The sequence below is a fragment of the Pezoporus flaviventris genome, unplaced genomic scaffold (assembly GCF_033815535.1).
Source record: "Pezoporus flaviventris isolate CSIRO_AGI_PZ_B2104156 unplaced genomic scaffold, CSIRO_AGI_Pfla_v1 ptg000066l, whole genome shotgun sequence".
Lineage (NCBI taxonomy): Eukaryota > Metazoa > Chordata > Aves > Psittaciformes > Psittacidae > Pezoporus > Pezoporus flaviventris.
The window spans coordinates 15,266,610-15,292,331 of NW_026892614.1; the positions used below are offsets into that span (position 1 = coordinate 15,266,610).

Consider the following 25,722-nt stretch of genomic DNA (forward strand, 5'->3'; position numbering starts at 1 on the left):
TGGTTGCTCAAATTGTGACAAAATTACCTACCTAACAAACCCTCTTTGCCATCCCATTGTTCACCCTGAGGGAGAACTACATGGGCAGCAGAGCTTTAGACTCAAACTATTTAAACCAAAAAGATGAGGTTGAATTTCAATCTCCTCTGGACAAAGAGGCAGAGAAATTCTCAGCTGGCCCTTAGGCCAAAACAGCTTCACACTTGAGAAAGCTTTACCTTGCACATATACACAGAGATCTTTGTCCTGAAGACATTACATGTGAAAGGACAAGGCATGGAGGTAGCTGCAATGGCTCTGCAGAGGGAGCTGTCCCCTTTCTAAAACCTCATTGCATGGCAGGCCTTCCCTCTAGGTAGCACAAACATAGGACTAAGGCTTTAGCCAAATGCTCAAATAACTACTCAACGCTTGTGCAGTAATACCAGCAGAGAAGGGTCACCAAAACATACATGCTCTTTGGAGAGACTATCACACCATAACGAGCCTGAATGACACTGGGTGGCACCATAAGAAAGGGTTTAATTCCCAGACAGGATATCAATCTATATTTTCAAGACTGCCACAGGATAGAAACATTAGGCTTTTCTGAACCCCTAAATTCCCTCCCTGTTGCCACCTTGAGCTGATGATCTAAACTGTTTCCTGAACTGTTTCCTGTTTGTTAGTGCTGTACAAGAGATCGCAGACAGCAGCTACAGAAGGCATAAGAAGTATGGGAGGCACAGGAGACTACTCTTATTCCAAGCTGCAGTATCCAGGTTGCTCCCAGCTCTGAAGAGCAGAGGGAGCGCGCATGCTCCTCTCCTTCCTATTAGGTAAAGAATTACTTTAGTCACCTTGAGAAAAATCACCATCTTAAAATCAGCCTTCATTAAGTATGGTCTCTCTACTAGATTTTGTTTCAAGCCTGAACAGTTAGTTCAGCCCAGAGCATATCAAATATTGCTTTGATTATTTAAATAACAAGCAGTACCTACTGATATTGGCAAAAATTAGCTATTCCCCTAGCAGGTAGAAGCTATCATGCACAGATAAACAACCCACCTGAGAAATCCCAGGCTGTTCTGTCAGCAACAGTACTATGCAAAACACCAGCTAAGAGACAATAACCCACACAGTATTTAGACAAACGTGTACTAGCACATACATACTAGCTCTTTTTCTACACCATAGCTCTAGCAACATCTCACCCAGACCCCTCCTAAGCTAATATATCAGTCTCTCTGCCACCACCAGCATAGAAAGGTCAGGGAGGCAGCTGGCTAGTTGCACAGCTGCAGCAGATCTTCATGTAATGGAAGTGCTGTAATGGGGAAGTAGGTTTTATTCCCCTCTTTTCCCATTAAAGCCATATCATCACTCCATTTGAATGCCACTTAATTCCATATCATCACTCCATTTGATATGCTACTCAAAAGCATGTGTTGATAAAAAGGTATAGCTCTAGCTATGTTATGTTAAAAAAAAAGAGGAGGCTACTGCAATGAGGTGACAAAATCTTCACTACTTAAAGTGAGTCTCAGTGAAGGAACTAGATGGATCGCTTATGGCTAATACATCGATTGTGAAGGCAGACAGGACTTACTGGTGACATTCTTGTCTCTAAATTGGAGAGACATCAATTTGATGGATGGACCACTCGGTGGATAAAGAACTGGATGGATGGCCAAACGCAAAGAGTTGTGGTCAATGGCTCAATGTCCAGCTGGAGACCAGTAACGAGTGGTGTCCCTCAGGGATCAGTGTTGGAACCAGTCTTGTTCAACATCTTTGTCGCTGACATGGACAGTGGGATTGAGTGCACCCTCAGCAAGTTTGCCGATGACACCAAGCTGTGTGGTTTGGTTGATACGCTGGAGGGAAGGAATGCCATCCAGAGGGACCTTGACACACTTGTGAGGTGGGCTGATGCCAACCTCATGAAGTTTAACCATGCCAAGTGCAAGGTCCTACACCTGGGTCAGAGCAATCCCAGGCACAGCTACAGGCTGGGCAGAGAAGAGATTCAGAGCAGCCCTGTGGAGAAGGACTTGGGGGTGTTGGCCAATGAGAAAATGAACATGAGCCGGCTTCAGTGTGTGCTCGCAGCCCAGAAAGCCAACCATATCCTGGGCTGCATCAAAAGGAGCGTGACCAGCAGGGACTGTAGTGATAGGACAAGGGGAACGGGTTCAAACTTAAACAGGGGAAGTTTAGATTGGATATGAGGAAGAAGTTCTTTACTGTAAGGGTGGTGAGGTACTGGAATAGGCTGCCCAGGGAAGTTGTGAATGCTCCATCCCTGGAGGTGTTCAAGTCCAGGTTGGACAAAGCCTTGGGTGACCTGGTTTAGTGTGAGGTGTCCCTGCCCATAGCAGGGGGGTTGGAACTAGGTGATCTTAAGGTCCTTTCCAACCCTAACTATTCTATGATTCTATGATTCTATGTGATTTTACCCCCACACATACTCTTACCAAGTAGCTCCTGTATTAAACTTTTAATCATTTCTTGAGCTAAAGCATGTTCCCAAGAAAGGCATTAAAGGAGGTCAAACAAGCCTTTTGCCTAAAAAATTCAGCTAGAAATGGAAATTTAAGAGACAACTGTAAGATTTCTTCCTATTATTTTATTCATTCAAGGTGATTGAAGAGATTATGATTAGAAAATCTTCTACAAATCCTGAAACTGCTTGATTTAGTGTCCAAACTTACTGTCAGATATGACAGTAACATAATTTGCTTTGCAAATACTTTCAGTGTAGATGCTTTTTCAGAGAAAATCCTGGTATGAAGAAAGAATGCAAAGCTAGAAGCACCATTTCTGTTAGAGCAAGAGTTTTCTTTTTGTCTCAGAAAACCTGATGTTGGCAAGCACCTTTAGTTTCATAACTGCAAAGATAAGGCATGAAATTTGATCTTTTGTCAACATGAGATCAGTTTTTGTGGGCCCACAGCTATTTCTGACCAGACTTTGCAAGATAATAGAAACTGATTTCATCAAGGCATTTCTGGGCTGAACATTTGAAGGCAAGTCACGTTTGTTAGTACCTACAACTTGTTGATTCAGTTTAGTCTTCTGAAGTTTGAAAACAGTGAAAAATGTATCTGATGACTACAAACATAGTAATCTATAGCACCCCTTCACTACCTGGTGGAGAACTGTACTGCCACATTAGTGTTGATATAGGTGTCTATGTTTACTCAGTGTTGCTTGGCTCTGAAAACCATAGTGGCCTGGGCACTGTGCCATGATAACACACTTACACAGCGCTATGAGGTTTCCTACAACACAATACTTAGCTATGCACTGGAGAAAGTTACAGAGCACCTGTCCTGCTTCCTTCACCCGTATGCATGTACACAGGCATGCACACAGACAGAGGTGGACATATCCCCTCTGCAGCTTCTGTCCCTGGCAGCCTACCCGTGCTTTCACAAGGTTTCCTTGAACTTCTCTGTTTATATAGTGTGGAAAGCAGGGAAAGCAATGCAGAAAGCAATTTATTCATTTCCTGTTATAGCTTATTCCAGCTCACACCCGAGGAGTTTATGGACGGAGAACTTTATCTGCATGCTGGTGATCATGTCAGATGTATTAACATGAGTGGTCAACAGTCTAGTAACTGCTGTCTTGCAAAAAATATTCAGTAATGTGGGAACCTACAAAGACTAGTGATCCCTAGACATAATGGGTGATTAGCTTTCAGGCCGTGGGATACATATTGCTTCCACAGTCCATCTGAGACAATCCTCTATACAGATGGTTGCATTTTTCTAGCTTTCCCTAGATTCTCCCTTCAGACTGGTCTCTGTTTTCATGACTTAGGGGATGATGAGATCCTTAGGTTAAGTATTATGCTAGCTTGTCTTTAATTCTTCTCCAAGGAAAAGTCTTCACTCATGAATAACAAAGCAGCTTCAACATAAGTGATCAAGTCAGAGGTCCATTTCCTCCATGGCCTGCACATTTCATAGCAATTTAAAACTATAAAATCTGTATTATGCAAAGTACAATGAATGCTACACAACATCAAATGGAATGCAGAGGTGGTTTACTGGTGTTATTACGCTGCCACCAACCAACACTTTCTGTCCTGTAAAACTGCTAGAAGCAGCTTGGCTTTTGCTTCCCTTAAGCTGATTTCTGCCACCTTTTCCAGAACAAAACTCCGGTTGCTACAATTCTTCAATGGAAGCATTACTTTGCAGATTACATAGCTATTTTTTAGGGTGCATTCTGGATTGTAGGGTTTAAACATGATTCTGGATCTCTGTGTACAGGTCTTGACAGTGTGCTTTTCATGAAGATCTGGCTGCCTGGGCTCAGGGTCAATGGGGAGGCAGCACAGCTGTGGGCCACCTCTTTGCCCTGCAGTCACTACAGAGAAGTTCCCAGGCAATGCTGGAGAAGGGACAACCCACCTGGGTCTTCCCCCACCTGTGGTATCTGCTTCTCAGCTAAGTTCTCGCTGCTTGGCTTCAGCAAGATCCACTGCTCCCACCACACTGCAGCTTCACTATGGCTCTGCTCACCCAGGCCCAGGGCACAGCCTACGGATGACTTCCCACATTGACACCAGCCTATACCCAAGGAGATGCCCAATGCTCAGGGCTGGGGCTGCCCAAGGCCCCCACCGCTACCCTGCCCCTGACTGTGGGGTGGGATGAGCTCTGGCTGCCCATGGGGAACCCTTGCTGTTCCCACTCCCTGGTCCTCACAGTGCCTGATGCTGTAATGTAGAGTGCTTGCCTTTTTTCATTACATTTTTTACCATATTAAGAGTTTTTGGCAGTCACAGTGGTTCAAGTAGAAGAAAACTAGTCCCCTGAGAGGGATGTGTAATGATTTGCTTTGGACTGAAGAAGGAGAAATAATTTTTAATTGAATAATATGAGAAAAAGGTCTTACATATGCTAATTTGTTGGATTCAAATGTATTTAGACTGGGTTACAGGGGTGTTTTGACATTGGGTAATCAGGGTAATTAGACAATACGGTTGCAAGTTTGGGCTATTATGACACTAAAGATTTTGATATGGGTAAGGTCACTGTGACACTAAGATCATGCAAGTGATATAAATATAAGGCAATTGTGGCTTACCCAGTGAAACAAGCAACCTGAAAAGTAATTTTCTACATAATACTAAAGACATCTTTAAAAAATACATAAATGAAATAGCTTGGGATTTCAAAGGCATGTTTGAAGAATGGATCTTTGGAGACATCTCCCAAATCACATATTTAAACTTCTACAGATGATATTGTCGGATATGCATAAAAGACTGTGAGTACGAAACATAAAAAAACCTGTGAGGTTGGGTCTTATTTTTTTATTCATTTATTAGAGTTTGTCTTTGATTATAGTTGTACAAGGATGCTGGTTAATTCCCCTATTTCTGCAGGGATAAATGTGAAGCTCTCTGTGAATGCTTTAATAAGCCTGGTCGCAAAGTTAGCAAAAGTAACAATCAACATCTTGAGCTGTCTTATCTCAGTCTTTTTTAATACTAAACAATGATTCAAAATTCAACTGCCAAAACCCAAACATCAGATATACCTCTGTGATATACCTGTACTGACACAACAATTAGACAGTATTTACTATTCAAATGTTTAACTTGTGCAGTATTTATTATGCCTTCAAATGTTTCATAAATATGGCCTGGTTTTATAGGCTATTTCAAAGCTGAAAAATATTAAGTAAAACATGCAGAATATTTGGATACTTGTGCCACTTTGTATTGAAGCTATGGGTTTATGCACAGAGGGCTTCATAGACTTAATTTTAAATAAGCCACATCTTTGATATATGCCAAATCTTTTATCAGAAATTTATATTCTCCTATTAAAAACAACAGAGGAACTCTCAAAAGGAGAAAATGCAATTCCAAAAATAGGCAACTGAATACTGCTATATTGTCTTCAGCGTTGAAATAAGATGGTGTGATCGCTAACAAAAAGCTATGTCAGAGAAGTTTGCAAATTCGGCAGAATGCCTTTCAGATTAGAAAAGATTTCCAGAAGTGGACTGAGTTCACGAAACTTAAAACTGTATTAGCTCCTGTTTATCTGATATCCTGTTACTGATACACCACAAAACTATATACGTAACTATAGCAACCTATAGTTGCATACATGTTACATTACACATGAAATACTACTGCTGCTTGAAGTTCCTTCCAATTAAAAACTTACCTAAAAAAATTCTAGACTTCCTGCACTTTTTTCATCCATCTGGTCTTTCAGGGAACAAAACTCCTTTGCATTTCTACACGTTTCTAGAGTACAGTATAATGACTACTTCTCCATCTCTTTAAGAACATCAGCACTATAAAACCAGGATTTCAGTAAAATACATAAAGTTTAGAGAAGACATTCAAACAGAAGAGCTATTTGTTAAAAAATGCTCTGTTTAAAAATGCAACATCTCACAGACAAATTGCATTTTAAAAAAACTTATTAAAAATTTGCTCAAATTTCTCCATCCTTCCCCTTTTTATGCTAAAATCATTTTTAATCACTTGTAGCTTTGCTTACATAATACTTATCACAAAAGAAAACATTTAGCCACTCAGCTAATCAGATTGGCCAGCAGAGGTTTCACTCGTTTTGTTTCTGATAACAATTATTTTTAAATCTCGGATAACCAAAAGCCATCTACCCACAAAGAGAAGGAAATCAGTTAAAAAGAAAAAGCCAAAGGAGTCAGTACATGCATGTAAATGTCTTAGGTAAGAGGGAAGTATTTTCTCTACACTGCCTGGAGCTAGATGGCTACCTAGATGGTTATATAGAATCATAGAATAGTTAGGATTGGAAAGGACCTTAAGATCATCTAGTTCCAACCCCCCTTGCCATGGGCAGGGACACCTCACACTAAACCAGGTCACCCAAGGCTCTGTCCAGCCTGGCCTTGAACACCACCAGGGATCGAGCATTCACAACTTCCCTGGACAACCCATTCCAGTGCCTCACAAGCCAGCAGTGTGCGCTCACAGTCCAGAAAGCCAACCGTATCCTGGGCTGCATCAAAAGAAGCACAACCAGCAGGTCAAAGGAGGTGATCCTGCCCCTCTACTCTGCTCTCGTGAGACCTCACTTGGAGTATTGTGTGCAGTTCCGGTGTACTCAACATAAAAAGGACATGGAACTGTTGGAGCAAGTCCAGAGAGGGCCACAAGGACGGTCAGGGGACTGGAGCACCTCCCATATGAAGACAGGCTGAGGAAGTTGGGGCTGTTCAGCCTGGAAAAGAGAAGCTGCATGGAGACTTCATAGCAGCCTTCCAGTATCTGAAGGGGGCCTATAAGGATGCTGGGGAGGGACTCTTCATTAGGGACTGTAGTGACAGGACAAGGGGTAACGGGTTAAAACTTAAACAAGGGAAGTTTAGATTGGATATAAGGAAGAAATTATTTACTGTTAGGGTGGTGATATTAAAACTTTCTTCTCTTGTGCTTTTCTTTTTTGATCCTTCACATATATATACACCTATCTGTGGATATACGTGACTCTTCTCTCCCTAATTTTTCAGCCCACCTTATAGCTGTTATCTTTTCTGGCCTTTCACAAATCTCTTTTAGTAGGTGAGGAAGCCATCCTTTTCATTAGCTCAGTTTCCACAGGCTCCTGAAGAACTAAGCTTTAGAGATGATGGTAAACAACTGGGCAGCTGTACTGTGCATCACGTGTGAGCTTGTCCTTAGACACAGCCATTTACTGGAAACTCCAAAGTCATTTATTAGTCACCTAGGAATAAAACAGAAATACTTGTCCAAATTTTTTGAACCAATTTTTGTGTCTTCTCTGGTTCTGAGAGACATCGTAGGCACACTGTCACTAAGTTAAGCATTACCAGAGCTTGACGACTAGGTTCCAATATATGCTTTATAGGAGGAAGGGGTCACCATACAAACTCCAAAATTACTTCCTATGTACATTAGAACTGCACTTCTCCACTGGACAGATCTGCCACCCTTTGCAGAGTAAGGGAAGAATCCATAATGAAACTGAGTGCTGCTGATAAATTATCCCTAGGGTAAAAATGCAATGGGTATGTATTTTATTAGGTGATGAGCAGAAGAAGGATAACATCTGGATTCACAGTCCATCAGGCTAAATCTGCCAAGTGTTCGATTCAAGTTACAGTGTATTTGAACAACACCATGACAGTTAAATGGATTCCCATGGCACACATCCTAATGTAATTTGGAAAATGAAATAGCAATAGTGCAATGGGTTTCACCTTTGACATGAAAAGCGTGATGAATAAAAAAGTCTATCTGAGAGACATCATATAGTCAACAGCTGTTTGAGAAAGCAAAACAGTGAGCAGCAGAGATTTCTGTGGTAGAAAAAGCTTAAAACCTTGATCAATGCACTGCAAAAACAATGCAAGTGATCTGCACACTGAAAGTCCAACCCTTCATTTCCTAGCACCGTTCACAGCTTTAAGTTAATGGACATGAGGGAATACTGGCCACATTAACTGAAATAGCAGCATTAGCCAATTTCATGCATCATACGTTTACTAAAACGGAGGCTGGCTGTTGAAAATAAAACCCCCACATTTCATGCTTTCATATGCAATCTGCAGGAGGAGTTTTAACACAATCTGCAAACACTTCTGGACAACAAAGCAGATTCTTAGCTAAGGCAGCAGCAGGTAAGCAGCAGGAGCCTCACCTTATATATTGCAATCAAGCTCAGGCAGGATTCCAAGCCATAGGGGGACAGCAGGACTGATGGGAGAGGTGTGAGCTTGGAAAACAAAGTGCATTGTGAAACCAATACACACTGTATGGGTTTGCCTATATAATGTGGTCAGAATGGATAACAGGTATCTCACTACTCCCAGGTTTCATGATCTTTTCTTAATGATTGTGTTGATGAACAACACACATACATGGCTTTAGCTCTAATTTAACAGAGTTGCATGTGGAGATAACAGCTGTAACATGAAAACTTTTAGAGATTGCCTTACAGCTTGCTTGTAGGCCATGAAGTTTGTAAAAACGTGTCCATTTTATTTATAGCCCACTTTATTTTGGAACAAATGGGACACTTTGAAGAAAAAAAAAACTAAAACCAAAAAATACTGAGACTTGAATTTTTTTCTCCCCATGCTTTTGCATTGAGTACAGCTCCCCATTCTGTTGACCTTGATTACTGTCTCTTCCAGGTTGTGCTTGCTTCTTTTTTCACCTGAGCCAGTGCCTCCACCACATTCAGGTATTATCTTTCAGCCAGTCTTTGGCTCCCAGAACTGTCTCTGGAGCTTTCCTGCAGCATGTCATTGAAGAATGGCTGTGTCTTGGAAGAGGTTTTCTCCTTGCTGCCATGATCAAAACCATGATTTTCACCAAAAAAAAATCCTGAACCAACAGTCTTGTAATAATGGTTTTCATGGATGCCGGATTTAGCTCCAACTTACCAACCTCCTGTCAAGAGAGTGAGCTGTATTTGCCCTGCAGTGAAAGGCAGACAGGATTTTATCAAGTTTTATTTCACAGATTAGTGGCTATTTCAGTGGAACTTTAAGTTCTGTAGCCACACGCATTTGTCAACAATATATAAAAAACACAAACATGACGACAAGGTTGATTCAAGAAAGTAACACTCAGTAGCAACAGAGAGTAGAGAGAGGTGATATTGTGCCATTCCACTGTACAGTATATGCCCAGTCGTATCCTTCTGTTGATCATCTTCTACCTATATGCATAAAAAGCTGCCAACACATTTGTTTTATTTGAGGGCAAGGCTATGAACAGTCCCACCATCCAGACCAACCAATTTTGTCACGTGTCTGAGGTTTCACATTCAAATATGCTCACTGACAGTTTCAGCTTCAGGTATTGCAATCATCTCCAAGCTCCTCTTCACACTTCTGCCCTTACATGGGAGACCCATAGTCAAGTTTATTCTCCTTCATTCCTTTCTAGAAAGCAAATAAAGGTTCCCTTGTTCCAGAGTCAAGAGGACAGAGTCATGTTCAACTTTGACTTGCTCAAACTCCCACTGGACTCAGGGGGATGTATCACACAGTATCACAGTATCACAGTATGTTAGAGATTGGAAGGGACCTCGAAAGATCATCTAGTCCAATCCCCCTGCCGGAGCAGGAACACCTAGATAATGTTACACAGGAATGCGTCCAGGCGGGTTTTGAATGTCTCCAGGGAAGGAGACTCCACAACCTCCCTGGGCAGCCTGTTCCAGTGTTCCGTCACCCTCACTGAGAAGAAGTTTCTTCTCAAGTTTAAGTGGAACCTCTTGTGGTCCAGTTTGTACCCATTACCCCTTGTCCTATCATTGTTTGCCACTGAGTAGAGCCTGGCTCCGTCGTCGTGACACTCCCCCTTTATATATTTATAGACACTGATAAGGTCACCTCTCAGTCTCCTCTTCTCCAAACTATAGAGACCCAGCTCCCTCAGTCTTTCCTCATAAGGGAGATGTTCCACTCCCTTAATCATCTTTGTTGCCCTGTGCTGGACTCTCTCCAGCAGCTCCCTGTCCTTCTTGAACTGAGGGGCCCAGAACTGGACACAATACTCCAGATGTGGTCTCACCAGGGCAGAGTAGAGGGGAAGTAGGACCTCTCTCGACCTACTAACCACCGCCCTTCTAATACACCCCAGGATGCCATTGGCCTTCTTAGCCACAAGGGCACAGTGTTGGCTCATGGTCATCCTGTTGTCCACTAGTACCCCCAGGTCCCTCTCCCCTACACTGCTCTCTAACAGGTCGTTTCCCAACCTATAGTGGAACCTGGGGTTGTTCCTGCCCAGATGCAGGACTCTACACTTTCCCTTGTTATATTTCATCAAGTTACTCCCTGCCCAACTCTCCAGCCTATCCAGGTCTCGCTGGATGGCAGCACAGCCTTCTGGCGTATCAGCCACTCCTCCCAGCTTAGTGTCATCAGCAAACTTGCTGATAGTACACTCAATTCCCTCATCTAAATCATTGATGAATATATTAAATAATACCGGTCCCAGTACTGACCCTTGAGGCACTCCACTAGTTACAGGCCTCCAACTAGACTCAGCCCCATAGACTACAATTCTCTGGCTTCTCTCCTTCAGCCAGTTCGCAGTCCACCTCACTACCTGATCATCCAGTCCACACTTCCTCATTTTAGCCGCGAGGATGCTGTGGGAGACTGTGTCAAATGCTTTGCTGAGGTCAAGGTAGACCACATCCACCGCTCTGCCATCATCCATCCACCGTGTTATTTCCTCATAAAAGGCTAAGAGATTGGTCAAACATGATTTCCCCCTGGTGAAGCCATGTTGACTGCCCCTCATAACCTTCTTATCCTTGATATGCCTTAAGATGGTATCAAGGATAAGGTGTTCCATCACTTTCCCAGGGATGGAGGTGAGGCTGACCAGTCTGTAGTTACCCGGGTCCTCCTTCTTGCCCTTTTTGAAGACTGGAGTGACATTTGCTTTCCTCCAGTCCTCAGGCACCTCTCCCGTTTCCCAAGACTTGGTAAAGATGATGGAGAGTGGTCTAGCAATGACTTCCGCCAGTTCCCTCAGCACCCGCGGGTGCATCCCATCTGGACCCATGGATTTATGGATGTCCAGATTGCTCAACTGGTCTCTAACCCATTCCTCATCGACTAAGGCAAACCGCTCCGTCGACCTGACTTCATCTAAGGTCTCAGGGGTACAGGGCTCTTCAGGACTGCCCGCAGCAGAGTAGACAGAGACAAAGAAGGCATTCAGTAACTCTGCCATCTCTTTATCTTCTGTCACCAGGGCACCCATCCCGTTCATCAGTGGGCCTACATTGCCTCTGGTGTTAGTTTTGTCTGCCATGTATTTAAAAAAGCTCTTTTTGCTGTCCTTGACCCTTCTTGCCAGGTTTAATTCTAAGGATGCCTTAGTCCTCCTAGCTGCCTTCCTACATCCTCTAGCAGCAGCCTTATATTCCTCCCAAGTGGCCAGCCCCTCCTTCCATGACCTGTAAACTCTCCTCTTCCACTTGAGCATACCCAGCAATTCCCTGTTTAGCCACGCAGGTCTCTTGGCCCTCTTCCTTGACTTCCTACGTGTCGGGATGCTCCGATCTTGAGCACGGAAAAAGCAGTCCTTGAATGTCAACCAACTATCTTGGGCCCCTTTACCTTCAAGCAGCCCTGCCCATGGGATTTCCCCTAGCAATTGCTTGAAAAGGCCAAAGTTTGCCCTGCTAAAGTCCAGGGTTGCAATTCTACTTGGTATTCTACTAGTCCTGTAGTGGAGGAGTTTGGACACATCCATTATAAAGAGTGTGGAATATTTGAATTGCCATCATACAAACCCTCTGGCACATGTGTACAGCTACACCTGCAGCAGCTCTATCCATGACTCACAGGACACGATCTGAGAGCTCCAAACTTACTTATGTTGAGTGTTTGTCTCAGACATTTCTACTCTTCAAATCACATGAGGCATACAAAAGCAAACTGATATTCCAGAGGGCCACGACAGAAGCTGGAGCTTTATCAGAAAGGTCTGCATCATGGTGAGTCAGAACCATTTCTGAGCTCTAAAAACAGCGTACAAGGGGGCAAACTGTCTCACTTCCCCTCACCCACGCTGTTCCACTATTTGAGCTGCCTTGCAGACACCTGGCACACATCCCACCTCTTTTTAAACAATGCAGGACACAGAATGTGTGCATATGACATACACAGCCCTCAGGCCGTTTTCCAGTCACAAAGAACTGATACGAAATTAAGTAATCAGCTCCAATTGTACTTTATTAACAACATCTAAATCTCACTCCTCTAAACAGTAGTGCTCTAGCAAAACCAGAAACATTAAAAAAATAATCATAGAGTTTCAAAAGGTGTTGACCTGCATTCAAACGAGAAACACCAGGTATGAGAAACAGAAAGCATCTATCTCTGCCTCTCTCAGACACGAGCGCACACCTGCTTTGCTGTTGCTGACAGCAGATAGCTGCGGGGCTCTTCCTGAGAGACATCCTGCATACCACAAAATAGCTGTCGAATATGAACTTTGACCCTCTGCAGCTTTGATAGATTTGTCATTTCTCTCAGGCTTTTCCATCCATCATGCACACTCTTTCTAATGTTTAACTCATATATATGAAAATCCCTCCAGGGAATTTCACTGCACCTTTGACGCTGCTTTAACTGCAGTCAGGTGGAAACAGTGAATTTTTACATGGGACTAGTCCTAGTTGTAACCACCGAATTTCATTGAACACTTCTGGGTGCTCCTTACTTGTATGAAATGAGTGTGATTTCCTGACACGGTTGTAAAATGAATCTCACTTTGGAGTGTCCTCACCCCCAGCAGTGCAGAGAAGACTCGGGATAGCAGGTTTTTAAGAAATTATTTGGTTTTGTGTCAAGGAGAGAAACTGTGTAACTTTTTGATTGCTTCTGTCATAATAAACAATTCAAGCAGTAAAAGCCCTCTCTCTTCATTTAGGATAATGGTCAAGAGAGGAGCTACTAAAATAAAACAAACTATGGCCTGAGGCAGTTCCTGAAGTGGACTTGATCTGAGATTTTAAGGGAGATTGTGTTCTCTTCAGTCTTTAGGTAACACAAATTTATCAGCTACCAAACACAGCTGCACTGCAGCATCTCCAACACAATCAAAACTTAACAACTTAGAAAGCTTGTCAAATGAAAACTAATACTAATCTCCTATGCATCATCCCTTTCTTTAGACCAGAACACACAAACAAAAATAATTCAGATCAAAGTGGGCATATCAAATTGCACAAACTCCAGGGGAAAAAAAAATATGAAATCCTGGTTATTAATCCCATTTAAATTCCCCATATGGGAATTTTAAACCACATAAAAAGTGGCTTTTCCCCTTGCTGGAAAACAAAAGAAAGAAAAGCATTACATGGGAATGTATGTAGTAGACCCCTGCATACACATATATATCTGACATGGGTAGTCTTAAGTTAGGAGATGGCAATCTAGGGAATTTACTGCAGATGATGGGTAATCTTTTGAAGCCCCTGGTAGCCTATAGGAAGATCTGTGCTCCTCGATAATGCTCAACAACATTTTGAGGTTGTCAAGAGAGCCTTTTCCCAGAGTGTTCTTCGTGCTGCTGCTATAGAAGAAGAGAGCATACTCAAGAGGTGGTGAATGCAGCAGCAAGAACAGTTCTCAGCTCTTTGATCTGCAACCACAGGATGTTAGTATCTTGCATCCAGACCAATCTTGTTTTCTCCCTCAAGAAAAGGTAGTGAAGAGCAGTGGTTAAAGAAATTTCCAGCTCCATGATGAAGTAGATGCCAAAGTAGAAAGAAAGATCCCAACATTCCCTTTATTCTTTGAAGGAAAGACCAGGCTGCATTGGTTCAGGGATTTTTTGGATTTTTTTTCTTTAGGGCAGAAAGAATTTTGCACCATGAAAGGAAACACATACCACAGCCTGAGAACCCCAGCTTCAGGGCAATGATAAGGTTGAAACGCTAAGCTCGTACAAGTCAGGAAATACCAAGCAGATGAGGCTTGGCCCACTGCGCTATGCAGAACCCTTTGGCCAGCAGAATGACAAGACTAGGGAATAGACCCTTTTGCTCATTCATCTTGTATTGCTGAATTAAGTGCTCCAATTCTTTACAAAAGGTAGATTAGTTTAAAAAAAAAAAAAAGAAAGAAAAATGAAGTAGCAGCCTGAATACTCTGTAGAGGATGTAAAGAAGCAGACTGTGGCCACAACTGCTTGCCTGACGTAATTTATATACCCTCTATTATTTGTGTTCAGCATCATCTGTAAACAAGTGTCATTCAAGATTTACTCTTATTTATTACTGAACCTGATAATGATGATATACCAAGAGGGCCAACCAAGAATGAGACTCTTTTGCCCAAAACATGGTACAAAGAGCTTACAGTCTACAAATAGGCAAGACATATAAATACTGAAGAAGAAGATGTACTATGGAAGGAAGATCAACTGTATGGGGAAGCAGAAGGTTGGAGAAAGATCTGCAGAGGCCAGAGACAGCCCAGTCAAAACCATGAGTCACAAAGGAGGGCAACTTTGAGCTCCTCTGGCCTTGCTCCTACCATCAGTTTCTGCCAGCTCTTTTCTTTGGTTTTACCTCAACACTACATTTATTGTGAATCGGTGAGTCTCTCACTAGTTAGCGCAGCAGTGCTGTGTCTATCCTTCTTCTGTGGGGTTTTCAGCAGCCACTGAGATGCAGAAAGCAATCTCTATCAGCCATTCCATCTGGGTGTCAGATCTGTCTTTGCCATCTAGTAGGAAATAATTCTGACTCTCTCATTACCTTGGATCTCATCTGGTCTTGCATCCATAAACATACACAAACACAGACATTTCAGAAGAGCAGTACTGGCACCCATCCTGGACTAGAGAAAATTAGTGCACTAGATGCAGACAAACAGACATTTAAACTGTGCTTTTTGCCATTTTTCCTTGAGAAAGAAATCAATTATCAGTGCATTAATATTGCCTTGTGATTTTATTGCAAACTAATGGAAGTCCATCACCAAGCAATGACAGAACTTTTGCTCTGGGGGTCACTCAGCACCTGGAAAGGGGAAACTTAAACAGAAGAGCAATTTACCAAATGAACACTTCTTTCAAAAAATCTTTCCCTTCCTCTCAGAAACATAATTTATGGAACCTTTCAAGGAGGAAACAAAATGGAAAGATAAAACCTCCTGTTCAAAGTTCAGATTTGCCACTAAATCCACTTAGGCTGAAATCTATCAAAAATTTGACATGCTTGAAAACTGCCTTCCCAGGAGGGCGCAGTCGGAAACGTAATCCCATTAAATACAGTGTGGAAAATAAGTTGTCCACTTTGTTTTGTCTTTCTCACCAGAATTCATGTAATAAATGCCGCAAAAAGAAACAGTATGGATAAATGCAATGAAATGAACAGGTCATACACTTTCTGCAGTTTGAACCCCTCCTGGTGTCCCCCAGTCAAGAGTAGCTCATATGTTAGGCCATATTTTCCCTATAGTCCACACCAGCCTGCTCTGAGCTCTCACGAGTCTAATGGTTAGTTAATGTCATGGCAAGCCATGCCATTAAAGACATTTTCTTTCCACAGACGGTATTCTACCTTCTAACAGTTTCTGTTGAGATTTGTTTCCCATTTCAGATTTCCGTTCCAGCCGGGACCGAACAGACCGTGCTGCTCTTGTACCCCCTCCCGTGGTGGATCCCTAAAGTGTCACAGAAGACAGGTGACCTCCCTGACACTGAGGATGCGGCGCATGTGATGCCGCAAGGCTGTATTTGCAACGGAATGGACAGGAGCAGAGAAGCAGAAAGACCTGTATAGACTCCCCTCTCTGATTTTTAAACTCATGTCTCTGAAGTCTCTGACGGCTACCTCTCAAAAATAGGAGATAATTTACTAAACAAATAAATGTATGGTCAAGTCAAAGCTTTCTTTAGTCTCTTTGTTGCTAGTCTTTTTTATTTCTGAATCCAGTTGCAGGGACAAAGGCACCTTTAGAATATATACTCTCTTCTGTTACAAGGTAGGTCACTTGGGACCAGGTTTTACTTACATGATTTATTTGATAAAAATTTTTACTTTAAAAAAGTTATTTTTTCACTCTTAACAGGCACATCAGTCCATAGGAAGGCTACTCACCAGTCTTGAGCAGTGCTATACAGCACTACTGGTATAAAAAGTTGGCAAACAGTGACCAACCTTACAGAGCATAGATCAGCTTCATTGGCACCCCTTTGGCTGCACTAAGTAGCATCAATGTTGGTGCTAAAGCAAATAAGAACTGATTTAAAAACTGTGATTAAATGCATTAAATAAGTCTTTAGCTATACAGATGGACATGAGGACAAATATATTTACTGGGGCAACTGAACTAAAGCTAGTTCGGAAACCATGTTCAACATGTCCTTACAATACCTGCCTCTGATAATAACATTCCTTTTATGACCATTAGGTTCACCTCGTCATGCCAAAAGGGAACCCAGGGTGTTTGGATGACTATAGGAAGTCAAGACGAAGGCAAGTGCACTGCAGCCAGCATGGCACACATGTATCAGCCTCACAGCCTCATGCATGTATCAGCTCTCACATTTTAGTAACTCAGCCTTTCTGGTATGACACCAGTGCCATATTTCCACCTTGTATTCTCCAGAAGGAGGTCCCAGACCCTAAGCTTTACCATTAGCAGAAAGATGCCACTGTAAAGAGCAGCACCTTCAAAGAAAAAGGTTCTCTAGATTGTATGATTTAGATCCAAGGCAGATCACACTTTGAGCTCTGTGATGCTTCAGGACACTTGATCTGGCTTAACATTTCTGTTCACATGGTCATGTTATGGTGAAAATACAGTTAAATGGTTTGTGTGTCCACCAAAATGTCACCCTCCTTTCTGGCCCTCCTTCAAAGTAGTAATGAGACTCAATGGCAGACCTTCACTCAGACTAAACTCCACCACTCCTCCACTTCATTCCAGCCAAGAGCAAGAGAAAAGTAATGAAACTGAGCCATTGCCTTTCCTCCCTGGCATCCACGCATGCCTGCAGTCTGCAGGTTTTCTCTGTACTGCAGCTTGCTACAAGGACTGTGGTGAGTCCATCCTGATTAGCATTAAAATGTTTCTTTATCTGACATTACTTTCACTTCAAAAAATGTGCAGACCGCTCCTGACCATTTACACTGCTTATTCAGTGACAGTATCTTGCTTTAATACTGAACAAAGGTCAGAATATAGATAAACGTATGATAAACCTAGCCTGAACAAAAAACTGTGAGCATTTTACAGCAGCAGTTGTATCCTAAAAATCTGTAAAATACAGCATGAAGCTATGGCATAAATAAAAGGAGCATTCCAGAACAATGGAGTTTTTCTTTAAGTACTCTTTAGGTGCTCTAAGACAGATAGTCAAAGATTTATAGCATATGTATAACAGCTAATTTGTATACAGTTTAAAAACAAACACCTAAAGGACCGGAAAGTATACTATTACATCATCAAAACAAATTTAAGGTAACACAGAAGTAAAAAAGATCTTTACTCGGTGACTCAGAAGATGATAAAACAAGCAGCTTAAAGAAAATGAAAGAAAACAAAATCCTAGGTTTGGGGTAGGTATGAGGCAAACATTCTTGAGCAAGTTTCCTAGCAGCACACTGAGCAAGCCAGGAAGAGAGCCGGAAAGGATCGCCAGAAAACGTTTTCTCTTTCCATCCCAACAAGAATTCTAGGATATATTCTCTATTAGCCTGGCTTCTCAGCAGCTGATGAAATATTTAGTGACCATTTTTAAAAGCTAATAAATTAGGGGAGAAAAAAAAAAACAAACACTGAAGGGCAGTTACTAACTCACCAATGCAATTTCTTCTGCAAGAACTGGCTAAAATTTGTGTTTAGGGGACTGATTCCACACAAACTTTACTTCGCAAGTTCTGTGGTTAAGATGTGACGCTACATTAACTTTGCTTCTTTGAAGACCATTCATAATTTGGTAAAGTCATATTAAGAAACCCTCTGCTGCTAAGTGTTACCACATCAATCTAATACCAAACCATATGCTTTTGGGTAGCTTTCACCTCTCCATAACCAATTTGTACCCTTGTATTTCATGCACACCATTGCACAACACCAATGGCTACAATTCAGACCAATATGCTATGTAATGGGGCAACTAGGCAAAGATCTGAAAAGTGCTGGGAAAAAAAGCTAGACCTGCTCTTCTCTGCTCAGTTCTTTGCTCATGGCAAATTTCTTGCTGCATCTTAAGTTATCCTTCCTTTTCCATCAGCATAAATTATTCTATGTAATATTACAATTGCAAACTTCAAGTTTTTTCCTGAAGCGTTTCCTCTTTTCAGGCTCATGGCTAGTGTTGCACTGGAAAGTGTTTTATCTATCCCTATAAAAAAGTATGAAGGCAGCGATTATCAATTGACAACCAGAACTGGCTAGAGAAACATCAACAGAAGCATATCCCATTAGACTACACGGGGCCATAGAGATCAAAATGATTGGCATCGCCAGGATTTTGTTGTAGAAGACAGTAGAGGGGCAGAGGAGGGGAGGCATTATTCACACAGTCAAAAACCATTCTGGCTATGTTATTTCTGAAGAAAGCATTCCAACTCTTCACCGTGAAATGATCTTCATTGTGAATCTTTCATCAGAACATTTTAAAATCTACCTCAAAACACGATATTGAATCAACCAGAAAATTACGAAGCATTTGGGGTTTGATCCTAAAGAAAACACTAAATGTTTGGAAACCCCTGAATCCATTGCAAAATGTAACCTCCATTCATCCTGCAGCTTCCCCAAGAACATATGAATTTGTTCAGATACAAAATGCCATTCTTAAACCAAACTCAGACCTTCATTTGCCGTTCAAAAATAGGCCTTTGATCCCAACTCTTTCTTACTCAGTTTTTAATTTTCAGGCGCCTCTGCACTTCCTGGTCTCAGGCCTGACAGGAAATGGAAGTACCAAAATACCATGAAAATGGCTGTGCCTGTGGTGAGGCTGGTCTGGCCGAAGAAATGGAAACACTAGCGAAGTCCTGAGTGAGCCAGGTCTTGAAAAGATTTGTAGCCCAATTTCCAAATGAACAGGGTTCAGATAGGTTTTGGATAGCAGCTAAACCTTTGGAGGCTTCTCAAAATGAACCAAACCTTGAGGTTTACCAGCTCTCAAGGAATACATACAGCTGTTCCTCGAGGTATTCAGTGGGCAATAGGGGATGGATGAAAGCACCACAACTGGCCAAAACACGCATGGTCTACACTTTTGTTTGTTTCCTCTGTCCTTCTCTTGCCTCCCCACCCACGTTCATTTCTCCTATTGAATTCCAGTTTTAAAATCTTATGGTTGTGCAGTCAACCTGCCATCTCCATTACATCTTTCACATTATAAGGTACAGTTTATGTTGGCTGCATGCAGAAAAATTACTTCTAACCCCTGATCAAAAGATTTGCTGACTCTTTCAATAATAACTCTCCCAGGTTTTGGTTTTGTTTTTTTAGTGGGAAGTGTCTTGAGAGTTTATTGGAAGGAAGCATTGTTGAAAGTGTTTTATTTTCGGAGCTGATGTACCCTTGGTTGTACCAATGCCCATTTGCAGTAACAATGCTGGTAGGATCTGGAGCCACTTACAGTTTTATTTATGGTCTTGGTTTTTCAGTCACAATTAGAGTAACTTTTCCAAATGTTTGTGTTTGCAGACGCCATCCAAATAGGTCCTTAACTTGGAAAGCTTTGATGGTGTTTAGCTTCGCTTTACTGAACTACCTTAGTGGTCCATCTTATATTGGTGAGTGTTGTGGAAGCTATCTAGTGCATTAAATGCTATTGAATACTCACAAAGCCTGTGCCAAGGGAGAAAAAGGAAACAATTGTTCCCTGAAATTTTCAGCCTCTGATGAAAGGAACTTTTGACAGGCAGAGGTGTTCATTTCAAGAAGCGATTTCAAGTGAACTTTCTTCCTTTGTAAGATCTAGGATCAAAACAGTATTGAGAAGGACAAGGCTTTGAAAGAATAAAATTAGAGTTTGTAGATTAAGTCATCAAGATTTTAAAATAAGCAGCACTATTGTTTGTACAAGTACATGCACACACACAACACGGCAACTGAGATACAAGATAAGCTGATGGTTCCAAAAATACAGCATAAACAATGTGTTGGTAAGTGAAGTGATCATAAACTTACTTATTTGAACAACAAAATGGGCTTTCTTTAAAACAGTGTTTCAAAACAAAAGTACGTATATCTTCAAGATATGACTATTCCTCTAATACGTCAATAAGGCTCAGCTCTCATCGGTTTCACACATCCAGAAGTAAACCGTGCACCTAACAGATCAGAATAAAAATTCAGCATTGCAAAAACATTCTAACACTTTACAAGTATTGCAGACTATTACCTGCCTTTCCATAAACAAGGCAAAAGGACAGGATACTTCAGGTATTTTTTGGAATGTAAGAATGTTTTAAATTAGTATTTGACGCAAGGGGAGGAAAAACCAGGAGCAGCCAAATTGGCTAGAGTCCCTCCAGATCTTACCGTTTCTTATGAGAATGCTCTCAGCCTACCTTCCCAGAATGAAAGCCATTATTCTGTTGCCAATGTTTGTTTATTTGAAATAACAATAAATATAATACTAAGTAATACTCTTTGGCTGTATATTTGTAACTGTGGCTCAGTTAGCAATTCAGAAGTGGAATATTGTGTTTCCCCTCACTTTGTTTATCATTGCAATATGCTCCTACTCAGAACATCAGAGTCTAGGAGCAACTTTAGCAAAGAGTATTTTCTGATGACAAGAGGCCAAGACTGGTACAAACTCAAAGTCGCCCTGGGCTTTCTCTAACCGAGTGAGCCCATAAGAACTTCTAAACTCATGGACCGTGATGCACATCCTGGCTCCAAAATGAAGATTCAGGTGTGCATCAGCCCATCCCTCATGTTCCTCCTCTACCCTGGCACACAGACAGGGACCCAAGTGAGTGCTGACTGAGTCCACAGTTTGAGCAGAGAAAGAACTGTTACAACACTCATACACTCACTTTAGATATAGCTGTAAAGACCAGGGGACCAGACTCTAGACTGCCTGGTGCATCACAACTACTTGCTGACTACTCTGATGAATCCACCTCTCTTAAATTGTCCTGATGGCTATCATCAAGGTTATAGGAAGCTATATGCCCATCAGTCCCTGCAGATCTGCAGTCACAAGTTAGGCAATCAGGAGTCTCTTGGAGGTGTTATTTGTATGAAAATTAATGTCTTGCTAGTGGACTACCACAAAACTTCCAACATCTGACAATCATGCATTTACCTGAAATACAGACATGGGTGGCTGTTCTGAGTATTTCTGCCCCAGTGAAATGCAAAAATATTATTCCTGACAAAGTAGCTCTGTAAACTACTGAAAGTCTTCTCCGGAAGTTACATGTCATGGTTTACAACACTGAGAGTGTGTACTGGCAGAGAAGGGGGACTGAGTGAGCAGCTGCGTGGTGCTTAGTTGCCAGCTAGGGTTAAACCACAGCAAATACTTGCTCTGTGTCTGAAATCAGTGAGGACATAAAAGTTGAAACAGCACAGAAATCTGTTCAGACAGATGAGAATATGTATAAAGACAGACATTGACACCCTGCTCCCTCTCCAGCCATCGTGCAGTTTATCACTTAGAACCCAGAGCTGTTCAACACCCAGCCAAGGAATAAGACCTCTGATTCATGCAGTCTAAATTTATTATTGTGTCATCACTACGGTTCACCTTATAGCAGATTTACCACTGCAGTTAAGGAGACTGCGCCCCTAATATTTCCACCGCTTGGCAAGCAAGGTGCATATACTCGTGACAGTGAGATACCATCAGGGATGTGCTCACCCTCCTCATATCATCCTGCAGCTTTCATGAAACTCAGGTCCACAGTGAAACATGCTTTGTCTCCATGGCCTCTAGTTACTTGTGAAAATACCAGTCATTCTCTGTTATTCTTCTCACCACAAATAAAAACAAAATCTTTATCTGTTGTGCAGAAAAGAATGGTAATTCTCTGTCACCACACAGTGGCACAGCAGGTGATAAAAGTCATAGTTTCTTGGTCTTTCTACACAGCCTTGGGTTATTTATACAGATACTATCCGTGAATATTAAGAAAGGTATATGAAGGAAGGGGTTATGCAGTCTGCGAGCTGTAAGCAAAATGACAGAAGGAGTAAAGAATGATTTACTGCTATGGTATTTGTTGCTGTAATAGCATTGCTTTTTTGTTGTTGTTGTTTAAACAGGGAAGTATACAAAGAGTAGAAATAAACCTGCCTCATTCAAAGTTTAGTCTTGCCAGAAGATGAAAAAAATGTGCGTATGAGTGTAGCGTATGATGTGTGCTGTTTTCTTCCTCGGGTGTCTGTTCATTATCCAATTTATGGAAGCATTTCTAATGTTGGCTAGTATTCATGCAGGCTAGCCATCTCTGAAAGAAGAGTGCAGGCAGCAAAAAAAAAACCAGGAGAACCTAGAGTTCTTGACTAACAAAGCTAGCTACCCCTATCAACATGTTCAATCTTAATTCAGCCCAAAAGCATAACATCTCCAAAACCATTAACTTTTTGGCAGCAGGAAGCGAATCCACCAGGATTCACTTTTCTGGGCATGGCTCATAAAGATGCACACTACTACATGGTACAGAGATGAACAACACATACTCTGAATGGGTGAAAGAGGTAACAGAGGGACTTCGGACATCTCTCAGGTTACACCGAAGTCAAATACATCTGAATAAGTCTATGACATTTACTTTTTAAAGAGTTTGCGCAACTGCCCTTGGCCAGATTTTTCTTCCCTTTTGTGAGGCAGGCAACCACTCGCCTAATGATAGTTAGATTCAGCAGTGATTTATATATATCTGTTAAAAGACTTTGGCATCATTTGGGTCATGGAACATTTAAAGATGATAAAACAGTCACAATCAGTCTTATTTCACACTCGGACAAATTAAGTTTTGGTAGCATTTCCAGTTTACTTCCACACTGATATTTGGAACTTTTTTATGTGCAGAAGAAAGAATAGAACATTTAATCTCTTGTGAATGCTGCTTGCACGTTTGTGAAAGTGAGCTTGGAATTAAATCGCAATGTTAACCCGTTAACTATAATAGTACATATCACCTGACAGCCTAAGGGTGCGTCAAATGAGATGTTTAAAGAGATGAGAATCACTTGACTCCATCTGTCCCACACTTTCAAATGCCACACAAAACAAAATTCATGGAGCAAACTCATTCCTTCAAGGTTCCAGTTAGCAGCTTCGAATCTACAAATCATTTAAAAAAAAAAAATAGATAAGGAGCAAAACTTTTTCTCAAGAATTTCAGGTATGATCAGCTCAGCCATCCCCCACTGCCATGTGTCCTTGAGCTTTCTCTATCCCCCTTCACTCGAAAAGGAAAAAAAAAGGAAAAAAAAAAAGAAAAGAAAAATTAAAAAAAAAAAAAAGACAAGAAGAAACCACCTTTCAGTATTTTACAGAAATTTTATGAAAGACTTAGAGAAAAATAGGGTCTACTTCACTTTGCAACTGCCTGTAACTTTAGCATAATAAACTCCAAAGGGCAGAGCCTTCACCAAAACACTTAAAAACAGCTTGAAAGAGGTACTAGCTGTCCGTTATGTTTACTCAAGCACTTGTTTAAAAACACATTTAAGGAAAATGTTTTTATTTCTACAGATTGCATTAATTATAGCTTTGCAAACACTGCAAGCTCTACAAGAAGACTGAACCGAGCTATTAGCTGCAAACCTCAAGTCTTGGCTAGAGAAGTGCTTATGGCTTATTTAGCAAGCCTAATGAATTGGCTCACCCATCTCTAAGCAGAGTTCCATGTTTAGCACCACGGAGCCTGGAATAGCCAAAGAGGCTTGTTTCACTTCGCTTTATAATTAAAAATAAAGCCAAATCGGTCAACCCAAGACGGTCCAAAAGCAGACCTCACTGCAGCACTATTCCGCTTCGGGAAAATAAAAGCACTAACGCGGACATTAACATTGGCCCGAAGCTCTGCGGAGACCCACAGTAAACTTTCACTTAGCTGCCACGGGCCGTGTGCTCCCCGGGACAGACGCGCAGGGGCGGCGGTGCCAGCCGCAATCTGAGCCCCACGGTGCGGGACAAGCGGCGGCAGGGCTCCCCGCCGGGCTGCGGGCTCCGTCCTCTGCCTGTCTCCCGGCAGCCGAAGCGCACGCCGCCCGGAGAAACGCACCGGCCCGCTCAGGTGCGCCCCGGGGGAGCAGCGCCCGGCGGTGGGAGGGGGGGGCTTACCGTGAGGGCGGAGAGCTTCTGGGCCGGCACTGCGGGCAGCAGCTCCGGCAGCAGCAGCAGCAGCGGCACCCACATCCTGAGGCAGGGCCGGTGGGCACGAAGCCGCTCCGGGAAGCGGAGGAGGGGGACTCTCCTTGGGGTGTCGCTCCCCCTCCCCGACGCCTACTCTGGCTCCTTTTCAATCGCTCCGGCTGGGAGGTCCCAGCTTAGGTCTTCTATTTTCTTTTCCCCACCGCAGCCCTTGTAATTTGGGGACGGGTGTATAGCAGGGAGGCGGCAGTTTCTCCCTCTCTCCGTGTCCCTCCCTCGCTACTCAAGAGCCAGCCCCGGCTCCGAGATGCTCCCGAGACAGCCTCTCCCCTTTCGCCGTCTTGCCGAGCAGGCACTGCCAGGGGGATCCGCCGGACCCCGCCGCCTCCCTCGGGGCGCCGCGCCTCCCTCTGCCTCACACGGGCTGCTGCCTAGCCTTGGGAATCGCTGTCTTTCCCTTGCCGCTTCCTCTCCCCGGTGGCGGGAGTACGGGAGGAAAAGATTTGGAAGGGAAAGGAGAATCCTCTCACACTACCCCTCCAGCATCCGCGCCGGCGGGAGCCCGGAGAGGGCACTGCCGCAGCTGCGGAGGCTGGCGGTGTGCGACCTCACCGAGCCGCTCTTCCCCTTTTCCTCTTATCCTCCCCCCTCCCCAGCCCGGCCTCCGCTTTCTCCTCCCAGACCCACAGGTCCTCGACGATTAACCCTCCCCGGTGCTCCCGGGGGGGCGCCGGTTTGCTCCCCCCGCAGGGTTCATTCCTCCCACGTCTCCTGCTGAATCAACATGTGCAGATACTGACAGCCCCTGGCGCGGGGCGGAGGAGATGGGAGGCCCCCCTATGCACCCCGACACACTCTCGTTGAGCCCCGACCGTGGCACCGCCGCCCGCCCGCTGCGC

General features: G+C 42.9%; 1 protein-coding gene across 4 annotated transcripts in view; it reads right to left on the reverse strand.

The window, feature by feature from the left end:
- SMOC2 (SPARC related modular calcium binding 2) overlaps window positions 1–25,458 on the reverse strand; it is a 140,133-nt gene extending 114,675 nt beyond the window's left edge. For 2 of the 4 annotated variants that reach the window (XM_061471357.1, XM_061471353.1), the window contains exon 1: window positions 24,794–25,457. In XM_061471357.1, the coding sequence (XP_061327341.1) occupies window positions 24,794–24,868 (75 nt within the window). In that variant the 5' untranslated portion in view covers window positions 24,869–25,457. Of the gene's footprint in view, window positions 1–24,793 lie in introns of all 4 variants that reach the window. The other 2 variants (XM_061471354.1, XM_061471355.1) reach the window with 2 other exon arrangements.
- Window positions 25,459–25,722: the final 264 nt, after the last annotated feature.